At 39.4% G+C, this 17,539-nt stretch overlaps 4 protein-coding genes across 4 annotated transcripts; 2 read left to right on the top strand and 2 right to left on the bottom strand.

Annotated features, from left to right (window-relative positions):
• Window positions 1–808: 808 nt before the first annotated feature.
• LOC133713867 (protein RESPONSE TO LOW SULFUR 2-like) lies at window positions 809–1,508 on the bottom strand. Its single transcript, XM_062139896.1, has one exon. The coding sequence runs from the start codon at window positions 1,390–1,392 to the stop codon at window positions 1,066–1,068; it is 327 nt and encodes a 108-aa protein (XP_061995880.1). The 5' UTR covers window positions 1,393–1,508; the 3' UTR covers window positions 809–1,065.
• Window positions 1,509–3,344: 1,836 nt separating this feature from the next.
• On the top strand, window positions 3,345–6,818 carry LOC133714081 (autophagy-related protein 13a). The gene is made up of 4 exons (XM_062140134.1): window positions 3,345–3,563; window positions 3,806–5,468; window positions 5,576–5,754; window positions 6,347–6,818. The coding sequence occupies exons 2-4, from the start codon at window positions 4,113–4,115 to the stop codon at window positions 6,654–6,656; spliced, it is 1,845 nt and encodes a 614-aa protein (XP_061996118.1). The 5' UTR covers window positions 3,345–3,563; window positions 3,806–4,112; the 3' UTR covers window positions 6,657–6,818.
• A 489-nt stretch (window positions 6,819–7,307) lies between these two features.
• LOC133714082 (uncharacterized) lies at window positions 7,308–9,964 on the top strand. The gene is made up of 6 exons (XM_062140135.1): window positions 7,308–7,464; window positions 7,601–7,700; window positions 8,040–8,905; window positions 9,000–9,111; window positions 9,223–9,318; window positions 9,400–9,964. Exons 1-6 carry the CDS (start codon window positions 7,382–7,384, stop codon window positions 9,481–9,483), a joined length of 1,341 nt encoding a protein of 446 aa, XP_061996119.1. The 5' UTR covers window positions 7,308–7,381; the 3' UTR covers window positions 9,484–9,964.
• LOC133714080 (ABC transporter B family member 19-like) lies at window positions 9,900–14,434 on the bottom strand. The gene is made up of 10 exons (XM_062140133.1): window positions 14,394–14,434; window positions 14,252–14,306; window positions 14,002–14,177; window positions 13,724–13,924; window positions 13,388–13,647; window positions 12,982–13,295; window positions 12,678–12,901; window positions 12,228–12,571; window positions 11,705–12,135; window positions 9,900–11,576 (listed from the first exon to the last, which is right to left on the bottom strand). The coding sequence occupies exons 1-10, from the start codon at window positions 14,412–14,414 to the stop codon at window positions 10,099–10,101; spliced, it is 3,504 nt and encodes a 1,167-aa protein (XP_061996117.1). The 5' UTR covers window positions 14,415–14,434; the 3' UTR covers window positions 9,900–10,098.
• Window positions 14,435–17,539: the final 3,105 nt, after the last annotated feature.

Here is a 17,539-nt window from a genome sequence, read left to right on the forward strand (position 1 = left end):
CTTTGGTTAACGAATAATATAATCACCACCCACCCAAATAGACATGAAAAAAGATGCTATAATTCTACATCTCTTGACTTCTTTCACGAGTTTATTGGGTGGAAACTGTCACATACAAGCCCTCCACGACCAACTTTTATCATCCCCTATGATATGCTGAATTAATCACCAAGAGCATTTTTACTTAATTGGCTAATTGCTATATGCTTGTGCTATGTAACTATCATGAAGTAACATACAAGATCATCTCACGATCTTCCATTGATTGATTAGATAGACGTCTACATTTTAGGTGAATCACTAAAGTCAAATTTACGATTTCACGTGTACGTAAAAATGCTTCTATCTACTACACCCACTATCATTACATAACATGTTATAAATTTTTTGACTTTGTCAAGGGAAACCCAAAGGCTTCCTAGGCCCAATATAAACTCCTTCGGCGCATGTGAAATGCTCCTTCGGCGCATGTGAAATGCTCCTTCGGCGCATGTGAAATGCTCCAACTGTGCATTGCAGCACAGTACCTAGCCACTTTGACAGCTTCGGGGTTCGAACCTAGGTTGGGAAGCACACCCAACAAGGCAAGAACCACTAGGCCACTTTCAGTGGTTAACATGTTATAAATTATTCATCAATCATATCCTACGTGTTTCCTTTTCTTTCACGGCTTCAATATTAAATACAAAAACTCTCCGTCATTTAACTTCTCCGTTTATTTCACCGGTCGGCCAAACTCCGGCCAAAACACCTACACCAGGAATTTATATTCAGATCGATCAAAAAAACTTAACAGAGACTTGGGAGAGAAAGAAACAAGAAAACATAGCACAATTTATTAAACTCCTCTCTACAAATATATATAATTATTTGTTTCTTCTTTTTCTGAATGAAAAAGAAGACGCATGGATCAACAAACAAAACCGAAACCGCTTCCTATAAATATTCTTAATTTCTACAACAACAAACCCTACATACACTGACCAGTCACAAAAAACATTACTTGGCCGGAGATCATCTGAAACCAAACATTAACTACCACCAAACAAACGGAATATTCGCTTCTCATTTGGCGGCGAATTCTAATGGAAGAGAAACGGCGGCTGACTGGAGGAGACGCTGTGCCTGAGAAAGCTGGTTCATAAGGGATAGAATCCTCGCGTGATCTGAACGCGCCTGATCGACGGCCTCCGCCTCTAGCTCACCGAGCTGTGAGCATAGCCTCTCCTCCGCCTCCTCTGCCACTCTGAGCCTCTCAAACGTCTTCTGTAACTCGGCCTTCATCCTCTCCTCTCTCTCCTGGCTCTTCCTGAGCTCTCTCTCCAGCTCTTCGTTTCTCTTCTTCAGCGACTTGTCGTCTTCCACCTGAGGAACTTGCTTCGTCACCGCCATTGAAACTAGCGTAGTGTTTATTCTGAATTTCTAATAAGATTATAGAAGAAAGAAAGAAAGAATAAGGTTGTAATGGAGGAGCAGATTAATTTGTAGAACCGTGTAGGTTAGGAGAAGGAAGGGCTTTGTTTATATAGGCCAAAAAGGTAGGTTGTCCAGGTTCAATGAATCTAGGGATGGTAATGAAATTGTGATTCTGGTTACGTATTTGCGTCTGTCATTGAAACTCAATTTTCCCTCATTAAATTTCCACATCCAACTCTTGCTTTGGCGCATTCATTATCAAATTCAACAAACAATAAATCTCAATTCAAGAGTTAAGAGTCAAGACTTGAAAATATTGTTCATTTGGACGGCTACATGCCTACATACACATTGGATTCATACAATGGTATGGAACAAGTCAAGAAGTTTATCAAAATGTCTAGAGTTGGACATCTTTATACCACGTACGACTTACTAAATTAAAATCATACGCTAAAAAATATATCATCTCTAATTTAGAATGTCAAATATAACGCTGATCGTTGAATTGAATGTTATTTGCTACTCCCTCAATAACCAAACTTGTGTTTGCATAATTTGGTATAGAAATTATTAAGGGTAATTAAAGCAAGTCCCCACAGGGGATAGGCATATTTGATATGATTGAGATATTGCTTGGCCTCTATTTGCTGAATACGTGAAAAATCGTTGGTGATAAATTGAGGGGTGAAAGATCGTACTTGGCTCATTGAGGTCCCAGAAGGCACCACGCTAGTATAGTGTAGTTGGGGTGTGTCACAATCACACAATAATGTCACAACAAAAAATGTCCTTGGATTCCTGGAAAATCCATCAACAATAGAACAAAAATATTTTCATAATTACTTTTACTCCTTTTTGGTTTTAGTTTTTACCCCGAAATCTTAAATTTTCCTACTCTTATCTTCAATTATGTGGATCTAATATACGTATATGTGACGATGACCTTTAATTTTATCTATGATGCTTGGCCGTGGAGGTTTTGTGTCTATTTCAATATCCTTTTGGGGGGGACTAAGCTAAAGCTACGTCTATGTCGACTAAGACTCCCATTTCTCTTTTGGACCAACGTTTATTAGCTTTTTTAATTGTGACAAAGAAGGGCCTATCAAAAGAAAAGGAAGAACGGTGAAAAATACAAAAGCTAAAGGTAATGCATGGAATGATGGAACATGGACCAGGCGTTTAGTTAGTACTTAGTACTCAAACGATGAGATTTTTATTGCAATCCAAAATTCCAAATAAGTGATACAATTGGTGAATCGTGACTGAAGTGCACCAATAAATGGAATTGAGTGGAAATTAAAGGTGAATTTGTGAAGGAACTAGTCATATTATTTCTATATGGGTCTTCTATTGGGCAAGGCCCAGAAATTGAAATGCACAATGGGCTTATTGAACTCTCGACCGAACTAATAGAGTTCATGGATCCAGCTCCTTTTTCCTTTCTTTGATCAGAAATGGTTCCAGTTTAGCTTCAGGCATATGATGATCAACATGGGATGTTTAGAACTACTCTCACGATAGATTCTAGTCGCAAATAAAGACTCACAACATGTAAACTTGTAAGTTCTAAGTACTAAGCTTAATTTGTAGAAATAATATTAAGCATCGAAAATCATATGAAAATGTGTTTGTCGCGAAAAAAATCCTATCGGAGAATAAGATTGTAACACTGAAGTTATGATGCCTCCTTAACAAGTTTTTCTTTGATGAATGTGTGAAACTTATTCAATAAGTCATATAACAATAGGGTCAAATTGCAACCTCCGAGTGAAACTTATTCTCGTACAAAAAGTGAAGTCTCTTAGGATTCTTAGAATTTATTTGGTTTACGACAAAAGAAAAAAGAAAAAAAAAACCGAAACTTATGTATTTGGACCATTATAAATCAAAGTGATGCTGTTGATTTAAATAAATAAATTTTCATAATCATTATCTTCTCCACTCAGTCCATTACGATGACACAGCTTAAAACAAATGATTGAGTCTGTTTTTATATTGAACATTGTACAACGTTTACTTGAACAAAACTGCGCAAGAGAGAGTTGCGTGGGCTGTTTGTGCTCTACGCAATCGTTGTTGTTGCTGTTGGCTTTGGCATTGCTGCAACACCCACATCGATTTTTGTTCTTCTTATCTTTTCAGTAAGTTTCATTCCATATAACTATGTCTTTCTCCGTTTGCAAGATCATATTGGATTATCAATCTCGCATTTTTAGTTAAGATCTGATTGTATTGACATGGGTTTTTCCTAATTTCGTTATCTTCTTATGCTTGATCGGTTACTTTCTAAAGTACATGGGTGATTCATTGCATGGTTTGTATATTAGATATTGGATTTTGGTTTTTGTGGGTCATTTGATTTATGCTCAATCTCTGTTTACAGAGTTCTAGCTGCCCAGGTTGGTTTCTAGCATCATCATCATCGTCAAGATCAATTCTTGAATTTATATAGGTTCAGAAAGCTGCTTCCTTGAAACGGGTTTTTTATTTGTCAATGTTGGGTTGGTGGCACGCGTCGAATAGTAGTGTTGTTTACTGCAAGAGCAGCACTTTATCAGAATTTGATATTGCCGTGTTTAGTTGATTTGGCAAAGGAGTTGTCTTTGTGGGTTTGGATTGATTCTGACTGATGTGCATGCTGCATAAGAGGGATAGAGAGTCTAAGAGGGAGTTTTGTAGTTTTAAGAAGTATGGATTTTCAGAACAGTTATCAGCCCGAATCAGGGAAATTGGAACAGATTGTTTCCCAATTTCTTCTGAAAAGCTTGCATATTATTTTGGACTCTAGGGTACCTTCTCTTCACCCGCATGATCGCAGTGGGGAGCTTTCATTGAATTCTCGGGTGAGGAAGAGTGACAAATGGTTCAACTTAGTACTAGGGGACCGTCCTGCAGCTCTTGAGAATTTGAACTTTTGGCACAGAAATGTGATGGATCCGATGATAATCGACATCATACTTGTTCATGCGGGGTCTAATTCTTCATCAGTTGACAATCTGTTTGGGAATTCGGGGGCTGGTCCATCTGTTGAAACAATCATTGAGAGGTGGGTTGTTCAGTATGAAACTCCTAGGGTTGTGGCTAATCAAACTGGTGACAGTTTAGCATACAAGAAGACATATAAGAAGTCAATTGTACTTTTACGTGCTCTTTATTCGTATATGAGGCTTCTCCCAGCTTATAGGATCTTTAGACAGCTAAGTACATCTCGTCAGACTTATGATTTTGATATCATTTACAAGGTGTCTTCACTAAGAGATCCCTTCTCAAGGGCGGAGGAGGAAATGATGCAGGAGTTCAGTTTTGCTCCTGTAGAGGCCAATCCTGGCCGCCTTTCTTTGTCTGTGACTTATCGTAAAATGCTGTCTGATTTCAATCTTGAGCCTTCAACACCTATGCCAGCAAAGATAATTACAGATTATGTTGGTAGTCCTGCTACTGACCCCTTGAGGTCTTTCCCCTCATCAGTGAGGGGTGATCGCCCAACTTCCTTTCCATTGGGAAAAGTACAACCTTCATCTGCCGGACCATTTCAGCGTCCACACAGCTGGACAAGCGGCTTCCATAGGCCACCTCATGTTGGACAGTATAAACCTGTAGTTGGATCTCCACCTGCATATCGTGCATCCCCTATGTCCCATGATGTTGGATCTCCTCCTATTGATACATATACTAACAGAGTTCAAAACTATAGAATTCCAAGTCATTCAAAGACTCCTAGTTATGATGAGTATCAGCTTTCACCTCCATTTTCAGCATCTCCATCCCCATCTCCACCAACATACTTGTCTAGTGGCAGTTTTGGTCCTATGCAAACACGAATTCGTTCAGAAACTGCCCCCGTAAGCATCCCTAATCCAATGGGGGGTAAGGGCTCCAGATACCTTTCTCCCAATTTTTCTGATCCAAGTAGAAATTCCCTTCCTCCTTTATCTCCGAGAAGCACAAGAAATGAACCTTCCTCACAAGAGTCTCCATCTGGAATAAGGGCATTTAGAAAACTAGACGGTTCAAGGGCTGGAGATATGCACCCTGGTTTTCAAAAGGTAGCCTTGAATTTTCTGGTTTAAAAGCTTGTTTGCTCCATGTAGTCTTGAAGTTAGCTGTGTATTTCATGGCTTGTTAGTAAGACCATTTATTATTTTATTTATAGGTGAAAGACAGCAGAGATGATTCGGGCCGGTTCTCAGGATTGTTGTCCTCCAGTGGCTCACCACGCGTTGGTTTTTCTAGAAGCTCCAGTAGATTATCTTTTCAAGATGATATGGATGATTGTGAGTTCTCATGCCCTTTCGATGTGGATGATGTTGACACAACCGACTTTCACGCCAGGTACATAAAATTAACCTTGTTTTAATTATATGTAGTAGACTAGTAGTAGACCACCTTCAGCTTGTAAACATTTTTCATACCAGTAATGGTATTATCTATTTCCTTCATAATTGTTTTGGCTACTTCTCTGCATGCCTTTATTTTTTTCAAACATTATCAGATACGATTACGGGCTTCTTGAATTGCTGGGTTAGTGAGTGATAATGAATACTTGCCAGAGTTGCCGAATAGTAAAATAGTCTGAATCCTAGCTTTTAAGATGGACAAGGAACCAGCAAAAAGCATGATATGGTTGGGTTAAGTTCACCATCAGTTGCTAGGGGTGTCTGTGCTTTCTGGTTTATATGCTGCTAAATTCCTTTTTCAAAATATTAAACTAAGAATCCTAGTTTTTGCATGGGACAAAGTGGAAAAAGATGGTCATAGTATTTGACAGGTTCTTTTGCTTTGTATCGATTCGAATCATTATGTTAGGCACTTGTTCTCTGCACTTCTTTGAATCTTAATCTACATATACCCTTGGATCTGACTTTACATTCAGTATCAAGCTCTGTGTTACTTATGTTTCTTTATCCACATTTTGGGTGAACAGTCAAAATGATGGCAAAAAAGCTTCAGAGTTTACTTCCCAGTCATTGCCAATAGGTAGAAAGTCACCAGGTGCTGCTGTTGGCGTTCTTGTTCACATGCTAAGAACAGCTCCGCCCCTGCGCCAAGATTCAAGCTGTTACTCTTCTGACTCCATGAAGCCTGAACACGAGGAAGGAGTTACTACAGCTTCTGGTTTCTTTATGCCTCGAAAGACATCTGATGCCCTGGAGGAGCTCAGAAGTTACAGAGAAATGAAAGACCTTCTAATTTCAAAGAGTGGAATGAGGGTGCTCACCAAAGAAGAGGCATAATAGACATGATTAGTTACTCTTTGTGAGGAAGCTTTGAATTGAACACACACTTTCCTTTTGAATGCTCAGATTGGAGGACTAACACTGTATATATCATCACTGAAAGTTAAGATTAGTTACTGTTATGAGACCAATTAGTGTACTAGTAGACTTTGCTGACCATTACTGTTTCAAAAAAAGTTTGTAGTGATCTGCATCCAGATAAGTAATTCTAAAGGGGGTATTTATTCTCCTAAAAAGGTCAAATCTAAAGTATTTGCAGTTGGGAAGGGGTGACTTTAAAAATTCATAACAAAAAATTGGATCGAGATTTTTTAGTTCTGTCAGTTTGAGAAGTGCTCAAAAATCATGATTTAATAGTGAAAAAAATAAGAACTGCGATTTTCACCAAAAAAGGAAAAAAACCGTGTGTTATAATCCATAATTTTGGATGAAAAATGAGTTTTTGACAAAAAAAATCAATGTGGGAGAAAACTACGGGGTTGGACCTTCATAGCCTCGCTCATTTTCAATCCCCCTTATGTTTGGGCTTACTGTGCATGTTTAGCCTTAAAGGGAAATGCCCAATGATAATCAGTACAAGCCCAATGAGACTTAATTATTGAAGCCCATTATTGCGGATTCGGGTTTGGCTTGACCCGAAACGAAAGAGGAATGCCCAGTACATAAACGCAATTCAAATTACCAGAGATTTTGAATGATTTGGGCAATTGGGTTTTGATCGCATGAGTGCTATGGATTCTTCTTCTTCTTCTTCGTCTTGTTGCCCCTTCTGTAATCTCACAGTTCCATCCTCACAACTTGAACGGTAATGCTTGCAAAAAGTTCAGACCTTTTTTTTTTTTTTTTTTTTTTTCTACAAGAATCAGAACTTAACTTTTTGTATAGAAAGTTTAAGCCTTTAGTGGTTATGTGTGTGTAATTTATATGAAATTGAATTGCAGGCATGCCAATAGTCACTTTGAGGTTGAAGATGAGCAACTGGCTATGGACTTGGAGTTTGCCCAGCAACTTGCTTTGGAACCTTCTTCTCCACCATCCATGGTACTCCTTAGTTTTGCTTTCCCCATCAGTTTTCTTGTATTGCTAGCCCTATTCAATACATTAAGAAAGAATGGTATCATAAAAGTTATATGCTTGCAGTGATTACTGGGATGTATGTGCTGAAAGATTAGATTTTCATATGTTAATATGCGACTATGAATTGGTTTTTAGAATGATTGTGTTTGATGTTTTGGGTTGTTTTTAATGAGAAAGAAAGGATTTTTCGTCATTTTTATAAGGGCGAAGAAGAACATCCATGTTTGTCTACTGTTCTTGTTTGATAATGGAATTTGAAGCTTAGTCCAGTAACTAATTAGTTTCATACGGGTATATGTTCAGAATAATCAAACAATCAGAGACTTGCCATTGGCAAGATTTCATGGACAATGTAGCATGGAGGAAAGTATCTCCTGCCTGGCTGCTTTACAGACTAGAACCACTTTCCATGAAATTGAAGGTGGTGTGATGGCTCTGCTGAGAGAGTGTTTGGAGTTAGAACCTAGAGATACAACGACTTTTTTGTGTGGTTATACAGATCATATTCAGAGCATTCGATCTGAGGATTCTGGGTGGGGTTGTGGGTGGCGTAACATCCAAATGCTTAGCTCCCATTTGCTTATGCAAAGGCAAGAGACTCGAGAAGTTTTGTTTGGTGGTGCAGGATTTGTTCCTGATATCCCATCACTCCAAAGATGGCTTGAGATTGCTTGGGAAAAGGGATTTGATGCAGCTGGCTCTGATCAGTTTGCTAACAAAATTTATGGCTTGAAAAGATGGATTGGAACAACTGAATGTGCTGCTATTTTCCGTTCTTTTGGGCTGCGAGCAAGGATAGTGGATTTTGGTCCTAAGGAACTCGAACCATATTATCCTTCTCTTCCTGGTTCAAGGCTTGGGGAAGAGGTCAAGAGAATACATAATGGTGGGAAGAGGAAAGCAATTCAGGTTTGTGGACCGATGGATAGATATTTGCCAGAAAGGAGTCATGATATTAACCAAGCGAGTTCCAGTTGCCGTGAAAAGTCGAGTTGTTCTACTAGCCATATAGGTGATTCTTGGGGTAGGAAAAGTAATTATAATTCGGGAAATAAGTTTTCAAAGAAAAGCAAGGGTCATCAGGTTCTCATGGATTGGATCTGGAATTACTTTAATGATGGTAACGTTACCAAAACCGGCAATCACCGGGTCATTGTTAGTGACAAAACGTAAGTTTCTCTATCCCAGTAATGCATTGTTTGAACATCTTTTACATAAATGTTTTATGTTGTGCCCTAATATGTAGAGAGTTTCTTTGAGCAGACCCTTGTACTTTCAACATGATGGGCATTCGAGAACCATTGTTGGGATTCAAGTCAAAAATCAACATAACGGGATGCAGCAACACACTCTCTTAATTTTGGACCCTGGTCATGTAATCTTCTGTCCCTTATGAAATCTGTGTAGCATCTTACCTTTAGCATGTGTGTTTTAAAGTTGATTACTAAACTCAATTACTTTTGACTTTTCTGCCACATGATTACAGAGAACGGCAGACCTGGAAAGATCTCTGAAGGAAAAGAGAGGATGGCAGAAGTTTATAAAAAGAGGAGTTCACACACTGAGAAAGCCACAGTACCAGGTAATGGCTAATGACACATAACATGTTTCTTTGGTTTTATTGCTCTTTAGGATTGGGCTTGATGTAATGATTTTGTTTCAGTTGTGTTATATTGATCCTGGCATTTCAAGTGGAGATGAAGTGGAGTTGCTCAAGACTGTAGATAGTGTTTTTCTTGAACTCTAGAGGACCCTGTTCAACATTATGACTTGTCAGTGGCTATGCTATTGTTAGATTTGAAATCAATGCATGATAAAAGAGAATTTGGGTATCTGAAGAATGAAAGTTCACTGTTCTAAGGCTTTTTTCCCTCCCTTAAAGAGAAAGTGCAGACTCTGAAGCTCCCGCAGAAGGTTGCACGCTATGTGCCGAGCTCTTCTTGATCAATGATCTTGACTGCTGAGGGTTGATTTTGTGGAAAGGCCTCAATGTTCAAGTACTTTGTATGTGCAAGAGGAACAGAAAGTTGGTGATACACTCCTATTCTACTCTTCAGCTGCTAGGCAGCTCAGATCTTTTGTCAGCTCTTAATCTGGGGTATCTTGGTTAAATTATGTGAGCTACCATAATTTACTTTGATGCGAGTTTATTCTCTTGTATACTGACTTTGTAACTGTGAACAACTTTATTCATTTATCAATATATAGGAAAATGTTCTTCTACTCAACAGTTTATTCTGTCATTAAGCCACCTCTATTTTAGTGACAAACTACTACTACTATACTATTACATTAGGCTTCAAAGGACATTATAGGCCTAAGGCTTTTCTAAGTTCCCTTGGTGTTTGCGCATTTCAATATGTTACTCTTCTCCCATGCTCTGTATCTGATATAATCTTGAATAAACTCCCTCAGATGCTGTTATTAGGGTTGAGTGGGATCCCATCTCCACAATCTCACCTTTGTCCATGACAACAATGATATCCGACTTTATTATTGTGGAAAGCCTATGTGCAACTGTAATCTGTGTGGTTTTTGACAGCAGGCCCCCATTCTTTTTCAAATTTATCGCTTCCAATGCACTCACCACAGATTTCTCAGATTCAGCATCAAGGGCACTTGTTGCTTCATCCAGAAGCAAAATTGCAGGCCTCTTTAGCAGTGTTCTAGCTATGGCTATTCTTTGCTTTTGTCCTCCTGAAAGTTGGCATCCCTTCTCCCCAACAACTGTTTCATATCCATCAGGCAAATTACTTATGAACTCATCAATGTTTGCTTCCTTTGATACCTCCACAATCTCAGTTTCAGAAGCACTTTCGTTCCCGTAGCAGATATTGTGTCTGATTGAGGAGCTAAAAAGAAGAGGCTCTTGTTGCACCAACCCTATTTGTGTTCTCAGCCATCTCAAATTGTATTCCCTTATCTCCTTTCCATCAATGAGTATCTTACCTTTCAAGGGATCATAAAATCTTAGCAGAAGGGCCAGAACTGAAGATTTTCCAGCTCCACTTGGACCGACAAGAGCCACCTTTTTACCAGCTTCAATTTGTACACTGAAGTTGTTCAGGATAGTTACTTCTGGTCTCAAAGGGTAATTAAACTCAACGTTTTGAAATTCAATGTTCCCTTTGATTCTGTCCCGATTTGAAGTTTCTGGTGTAGATGGATCTATTTCAGTTTTGCGGTCAAGGGTCTCGAATGCAGGAGTGAGCACATTGATGGCAGAAATGACAGTGGGAATCAATGTCCACAATTCTGTGATTGAAGGTACTGTGAGAGAGAAAATCTGGTATGATCTTATGCCATCTTTGAAGCTCGATTGATTTTTATGAACCAAAACTGTTGTGTACCACAATGCCACAGCATGTGCAATGTTCCATAAGCAAAGAGAAACTCCCTGAATTATGCCATACTTGATACTTTCTTTCCTGCTCATTCTCTTGGGTGTTTCCAGAGATATTTCGGCTTTTTTGAGTATATGATCTTCATGGCAAAACGACGCAACGGTTCTTATGTTTTGTGCAGACTCAGAAGCAAGAGAAACAAGTTCATTATGTGCAGCAGCTGAGTCTCCTGCAAAACCCTTGGCAGACTTGGCTTGAATGAGACCGCCAATGAAGTGGCAAGGCATCACAGCCCAAGCTACCAACCCCATTCTCCAGTTGACAACCATGCTCACAATGGTTGCAATCAGTATGGAGGAGATGCACTGAACAATGACAGACATCCGGTCAGCAATTACCAGTTTAACCATTGAAGTGTCATTGATGATCCTTGAGGTGAGCTGTCCAATGCCATTCTCAGGGTTCTCATACCATCCGATTTCATTGCGTAGCACACCTGCAAGATATTATTGTTAATGTTTAGATTTTTATTTGTAATACCTTCTTGAAGAAGAAACGTTCCATTACTGACATGGATACATGAGATGATGAAACAGTAGTGCGTGTGTGTGTGTGTGTGTGTACCTGAATAGAGAGCACGTCTCAGGTTTGTCATGGCCTTCTCTCCAACCATTCCAAAGAAGTAATGTTGCAAGGTGTGAGAGAACAATGAAATGAATCCAATTAGAGCGAAGGTGATTGAATATTTTGAGACTTTTCTTTTAGCATCTGGGTGGTAGTATGCTACTCCTATTGTTATAATGTAATACCCAAAGACAGGTTTTGATATGCCAGAGAAAGCTGCTGCAAAAGAACCAATAGCAATCTTTACGAGTTCTCTCGTTTTCAAGCCAAACCAGATTCTGAAGAATATGGCTTGTTTTCTTATTTCCTCTTCGTCTTGCTTGGGAGGCTGATTAGGATACTGGTCGCTGTGGGGCTCCTTAGCTCGTGTTATCTGTTCAGGTGAGTTCTTTAGGTGGATGCTTTCATGTTCTTCAGAGGGACCATCTTCTCTGTTAAGTCATTCAGTCAACAATGAATTCTGGTTACGTATCTCCATGAGGAATTGAGGATACATACAGTAGATATTTTAAGTGTAATTTACCTCGACTCATGAACTGGGTTGAGGTTCTGCATGTTAAATAAGTTGTTGTAGAATTTGCTGCTTTCAAGTAAGCTCCGGTGAGTTCCTGTTTCTGAAACTTGTCCATTTTCCACAACCGCAATAATATCTGCATTAACAATAGTTGATAGTCTGTGTGCTATCAAGATGACTGTCCTTCCTTGCATAGCCTTGTCAAGTGCTTCTTGAACCACCTTCTCAGATTCTGAGTCAAGAGCACTTGTTGCCTCATCAAGCAGAAGAATAGGAGGATTCTTGAGAATGGCTCTTGCTATGGCGATTCTCTGCTTCTGGCCTCCAGATAACTGGACTCCCCTTTGTCCTACCTGTACCGCATTTCAGACAAGGTGTAAGGTGTACAAATTATTATAAAACTTGTATTAACAGATTGTCACTCCGCCTTGGTGAGGGTGGAGGAGTTGAGAAGCTGACCTCTGTGGAGTACTGATCTGGAAGTTGAGATATGAAAGTGTGTGCATTTGCCATCACTGATGCTTTCTGGATCTCTACATCTTCTGCATCCATCTTACCGACTTTCATGTTGTCCGCAATGGTGCCTGCAAACAGTGATGGTTCCTGCGAAACAGCTCCTATGTTTTTCCTCAGGAATTTCAAGTCAAGATCCTTGATGTTGTGGTTGTCAATCAGAATCTCCCCTGAAGATGAAAGTTTAAGGCATATGGGAGAAGTAAATTGCCTATGTGTCGAGAAGTTGAAGATTGTGGTATATACAAACCTTTTGGCGGATCATAGAATCTTGCGACTAGTGAGATGATAGTACTCTTTCCACAGCCACTGCTGCCCACAAAGGCTACAGTTTTTCCTGCTGGGATTGACAATGAAAAGCCTTGAAGGATGGCTCTGTCAGGCCGGGAAGGGTAGGAAAAGTAAACATCATGTATGTCAATGTTGCCGTAAATCTTGTCAAGTTCCTTCCCTGGTGAATCATAACTTATAGCTGGCTTTCTATTGATCACCTTGAAAACTTCAGTTCCTGCAGCCTTTGCTTGATTGAAGACTTGCATGTCTGGCGCAGCATAAGTGAGTGATCTGAAATTCATACAAATTAGCTGATGACTTGTGAGCTTATATAGAAACTTTCTGATCTTTTCCTACCAGTTTGGAACTAATTTGTTGCTTACATGGCTCCAAAGAGAATGCTCATGACAGCGGCTATAATATCTCCACCGCTTGCCCTCTTGGCAGTGACTACAACAGCACCAACCCAAATGATGATAGCCCAGGAAATGAAGGTCACAGATTGAAGCATTCCTGTTCCAACTCCCTTTACTAGAGCCTCCCCTTTGCTTAGCAAATACTGTTTGGCCATGCAGTTTGAGAAAGATTTGATTGCCGAGTTTTCTCCAACGAATGCATATACTGTTTTGATTTGACATATGGTCTGAGATGCAGGACTATGATCAGTTAGTAAGATGGATGAGTATCAATGCTGTTATTGGAAATTGACATGATTTTACCTGTTCTACCAAAGAGGTAGCTTCCGCCAGGTAAAGCATCCTAGCAGCCGAGACAGTGTTCATCTTCTTAGTATAAGTGGCTCCGATTACAAGAATCAAAGGAACAACGAACAAGGTAAGCAGTGCAACTTCCCAACAGCATATTGCAGCAATCAAAATCCCCGAAAAGAAAGTTGCGAAACTTGACAGAAAATGCCCCAACTGCAAGTGCATCATGAGAAACTTGTAAGTTAAGTAACTAAAGCAAGAATGACTGGTATACAGGTGTATATATTTACCGTCTCTCCGATTGCACTGTGTATGATACTAGTGTGGTTACTAATTCCGGTGATCACTTTTCCACTGGTTAAGTCTGTATCGAAAGCCCCAACCTCCTGGCTGAGCACTGCTCTTAGATATGCTAGTCTTAGACGTGCCACTTGTCTTTCACTTGAATACATCCAGCATCCAACTTCTGCAAAATCCAAAACACCATGGAGGATAATATGTGACTTTCAGCAAACTTGCAGAGCGGTTAAGGAAACTTACCAAGTATTCCAGCCGGAAATGTGGCGAAGGCCATGTACCACACATATGGAATAACCTGAACAAACAAAATACAACAAACCCATGAGCAACTCCTCTCACAAGCAATTAATACTTTTGGAAACTAGTTCTCCGAAAAGTTTACCTTGTTCAGTGCTTTAACCATGGCAGGTGTGTCGTTGATATTGTTCCCAAAAGCATCGAGTGCTCTGCCGAGCAGTAGATATCCAACTGGAAAAGCCATACCATGGACAACAGAACCCAACGTCCCCAATACCATCATAATCCAATCCCATCCGTCGGCATAGCTCAGCAGCTTACTGAATCCTAACGTTCCGGATGAGCTTCCCTTCGTCTCATCATCCTCATCGATTGCTTGTTTCTTCTTTTCCATATTCTGCATGAGTTCTTCGTGGGTTGAGGTTGAACCATTTTGCATGCTAGTGTAGTGTATTACATATTATATAACAACGCACGCGGAGAAATTGTCAAAGGTGTAGGTGCTGCTAGCCAGGCTTTCAGTTAATTTATACATATTATAACGTTTATGAAAACAATAGAGATGGATCAAGGAATATATGAGAATATGCGTGACACAACCGAGAAAAAATGCTTGCTAAAATGGCTTCTTCTTCTTAGCTGCTGCCTCTTGGTGTTTTGGACTGTGATGGCCCTGCGTGCATTAGTGCATAACTGCATTTACAACTGTACAAGGTTACAAACTAATTGAGATATACTAAAGCAGTGTCCACGCAGTGATCGGCAATAATTCATATGTAAAAAATTACCGTAGTACAGATTTTTATATGTTTTCGATATGTTAATTGATAATAAAGTCCTTATCTAATGAGTTATTTAACTAAGATGAATGGAATCTTGGCCGATGATCGGAACGATGCTAGTATATGCTGTGGGACTGGTAGCAGCAAACTGAAGAGGTATTCCAGTAACAAGTGAATATGCGTTGCCTGCAAATGATTCCTTGGGATATAAGTAACAGATGAATCCAATCTTCTTCATTGCCAACAAAGTTGGCAAAAGTGCAGGACTTACAGTTAACCAACTACATTGTATAAGAGACATATCCCAATTTCTATGATCCCATCGCTGATCCTTATGCATTGGCTTGTTTTGTTCCCATGATCTGGAATCTGGAAATTAGTAAGATGAAGAAAACAAAACAATTATTCTTTCTGATGCTGAAATACATTATTAAGATCCCATGCACGTCAAACATCTTAAACGAAGATCTATCAAAAAATACATAATAGAAGGAAAGTCGTTTCACAAAGTACGATGTAGATTGACTTTTTGGTCGATGGATGCAAAATGATACAATCCATTTCAGAACTATGCGATTATGATTTGTATCAACAAAAAACTATGCTATTATGATTTCGGACTTATTTGAAATTGTTTTTGTCAAGACCAAATTTGATTTAAAACACAAGTTTATATAAAAATATATAAATTGGGTTTATGTGGTGCACATTCCACTTAAAACATGTCTCAAGTCTCAACCATCGGAAGTCCAGTCAATACCTTCAAAAGTAACAATTTGCTTATGTAAATGACGTGCAATTTAGGCGTTGAAAATTTTGAGCTTGTTTGAGGACAAGCATAAATTGACAGAAATATAGAGAGAGTAATAATTCAGAGAGAATGGAGATTCATGTGTGTTTATTCATCTCATACAAGAGGGTATTTATAGGAATACATAGCTAGTGTGAAAGCTCTAAGAGAAACTCAATTTGGTAACAATCTTCTCTTGTTGATTGAGGGCTGCAGCTCCACATACTTGCATTTAATGATGAAATCTGCCATGCTTGTTGCCCTTTGGCATAAAGCTTGTCACACAAGTCTCTATACCTATATTATACACTCAAGTACCTTATCTATACACTCAAGTGCCTATTTATACATGATATAGACATTTATACTATGACTCATATATACTACAATATGATTCATGTATACTACAACACTCCCCCTTGGATATTTCATGTTTAATAGCATTGTCTAGGCCGTGCGCTTCGAAATTGCCTCGTTAAAAACCTTGCCAAGTAATAAAACCCTGTGGGAAAAAACAACCTTGGTCGAAGGACAAAAAGAGCACAACGCGCGTTGAGTGTGGAGTATGTTTCTGGATACTCCCCCTGATTTAGACTTCCCCTGAAGATCATGGGAGTTCGGATAACCTTCTTAATCCGATGCTCTTCACATGTTTCTCGAAAGGGGATTTTGGTAACGACTTAGTAAATAAGTCCGCTACATTATCCTCTGATCGGATTTGATTTACTTCAATTTTTAGAAGTGATTGCTGTTGCTGATTGTAAAAGAATTTCGGTGATATATGCTTGGTATTGTCGCCCTTGATGAAACCTAATTTCATTTGCTCAATACAAGCTGCATTATCTTCATAAATGCATGTAGGCTCATTTGTGGTGAACTTCAAACCACAAGTTCCTCGAATGTGTCTATTTATAGACCTTAGCCATATGCATTCACGCACAGCTTCATGTAGAGCAATAATCTCTGCATGATTTGAGGAAGTAGCAACAAGGGTCTGTTTTGTAGATCTCCAAGATATCGCCGTGCTTCCCATGGTAAAGACATAACCTGTTTGGGAGCGACCTTTATGAGGGTCAGAGAGATACCCTGCATCAGCAAATCCCATCAAAACATCATTATCATTTTGATGGAGGGGAGGAGGAGAACGTCGGTCACCATGGACGGTGTCACCGGCGTCTACATTACGGAAGATGGCTTTTTGCCTCTTGGGGTCTAATCCCATGCTTCCGTCTTTTCTTTTCTCTCTGTAGGGATAAAACAAGCCCATATCAATCGTACCTTTTAAGTATCGAAAGATTGTCTTTATGCCAATCCAATGACGGCGTGTTGGCGCAGAACTATGTCGAGCTAACAAGTTCACTGCGAATGAGATATCCGGTCTTGTGCATTGAGCTAAATACAATAATGCGCCTATCGCACTTAGATAGGGTATTTCAGCCTCTAATAAATCTTCGTCCTCATCCCTTGGACGAAACGGATCTTTTGTGGGCTCAAGACTACGGCCGATCATGGGAGTACTTACAGGCTTTGCTTTATCTTCATTAAAGCGCCTTAGTAATTTTTGAGTATATGCTGACTGATGGATCATAATCCCATCACTACGGTGCTCGAGTTCTATTCCGAGGCAAAACCGTGTTTTCCCAAGATCTTTCATCTCAAACTCGGATTTCAAATATTTAGTAGTTTCCTTTAACTCATCTAGAGTTCCAATTAGGTTCA

The sequence above is a fragment of the Rosa rugosa genome, chromosome 6, assembly GCF_958449725.1.
Source record: "Rosa rugosa chromosome 6, drRosRugo1.1, whole genome shotgun sequence".
NCBI lineage: Eukaryota > Viridiplantae > Streptophyta > Magnoliopsida > Rosales > Rosaceae > Rosa > Rosa rugosa.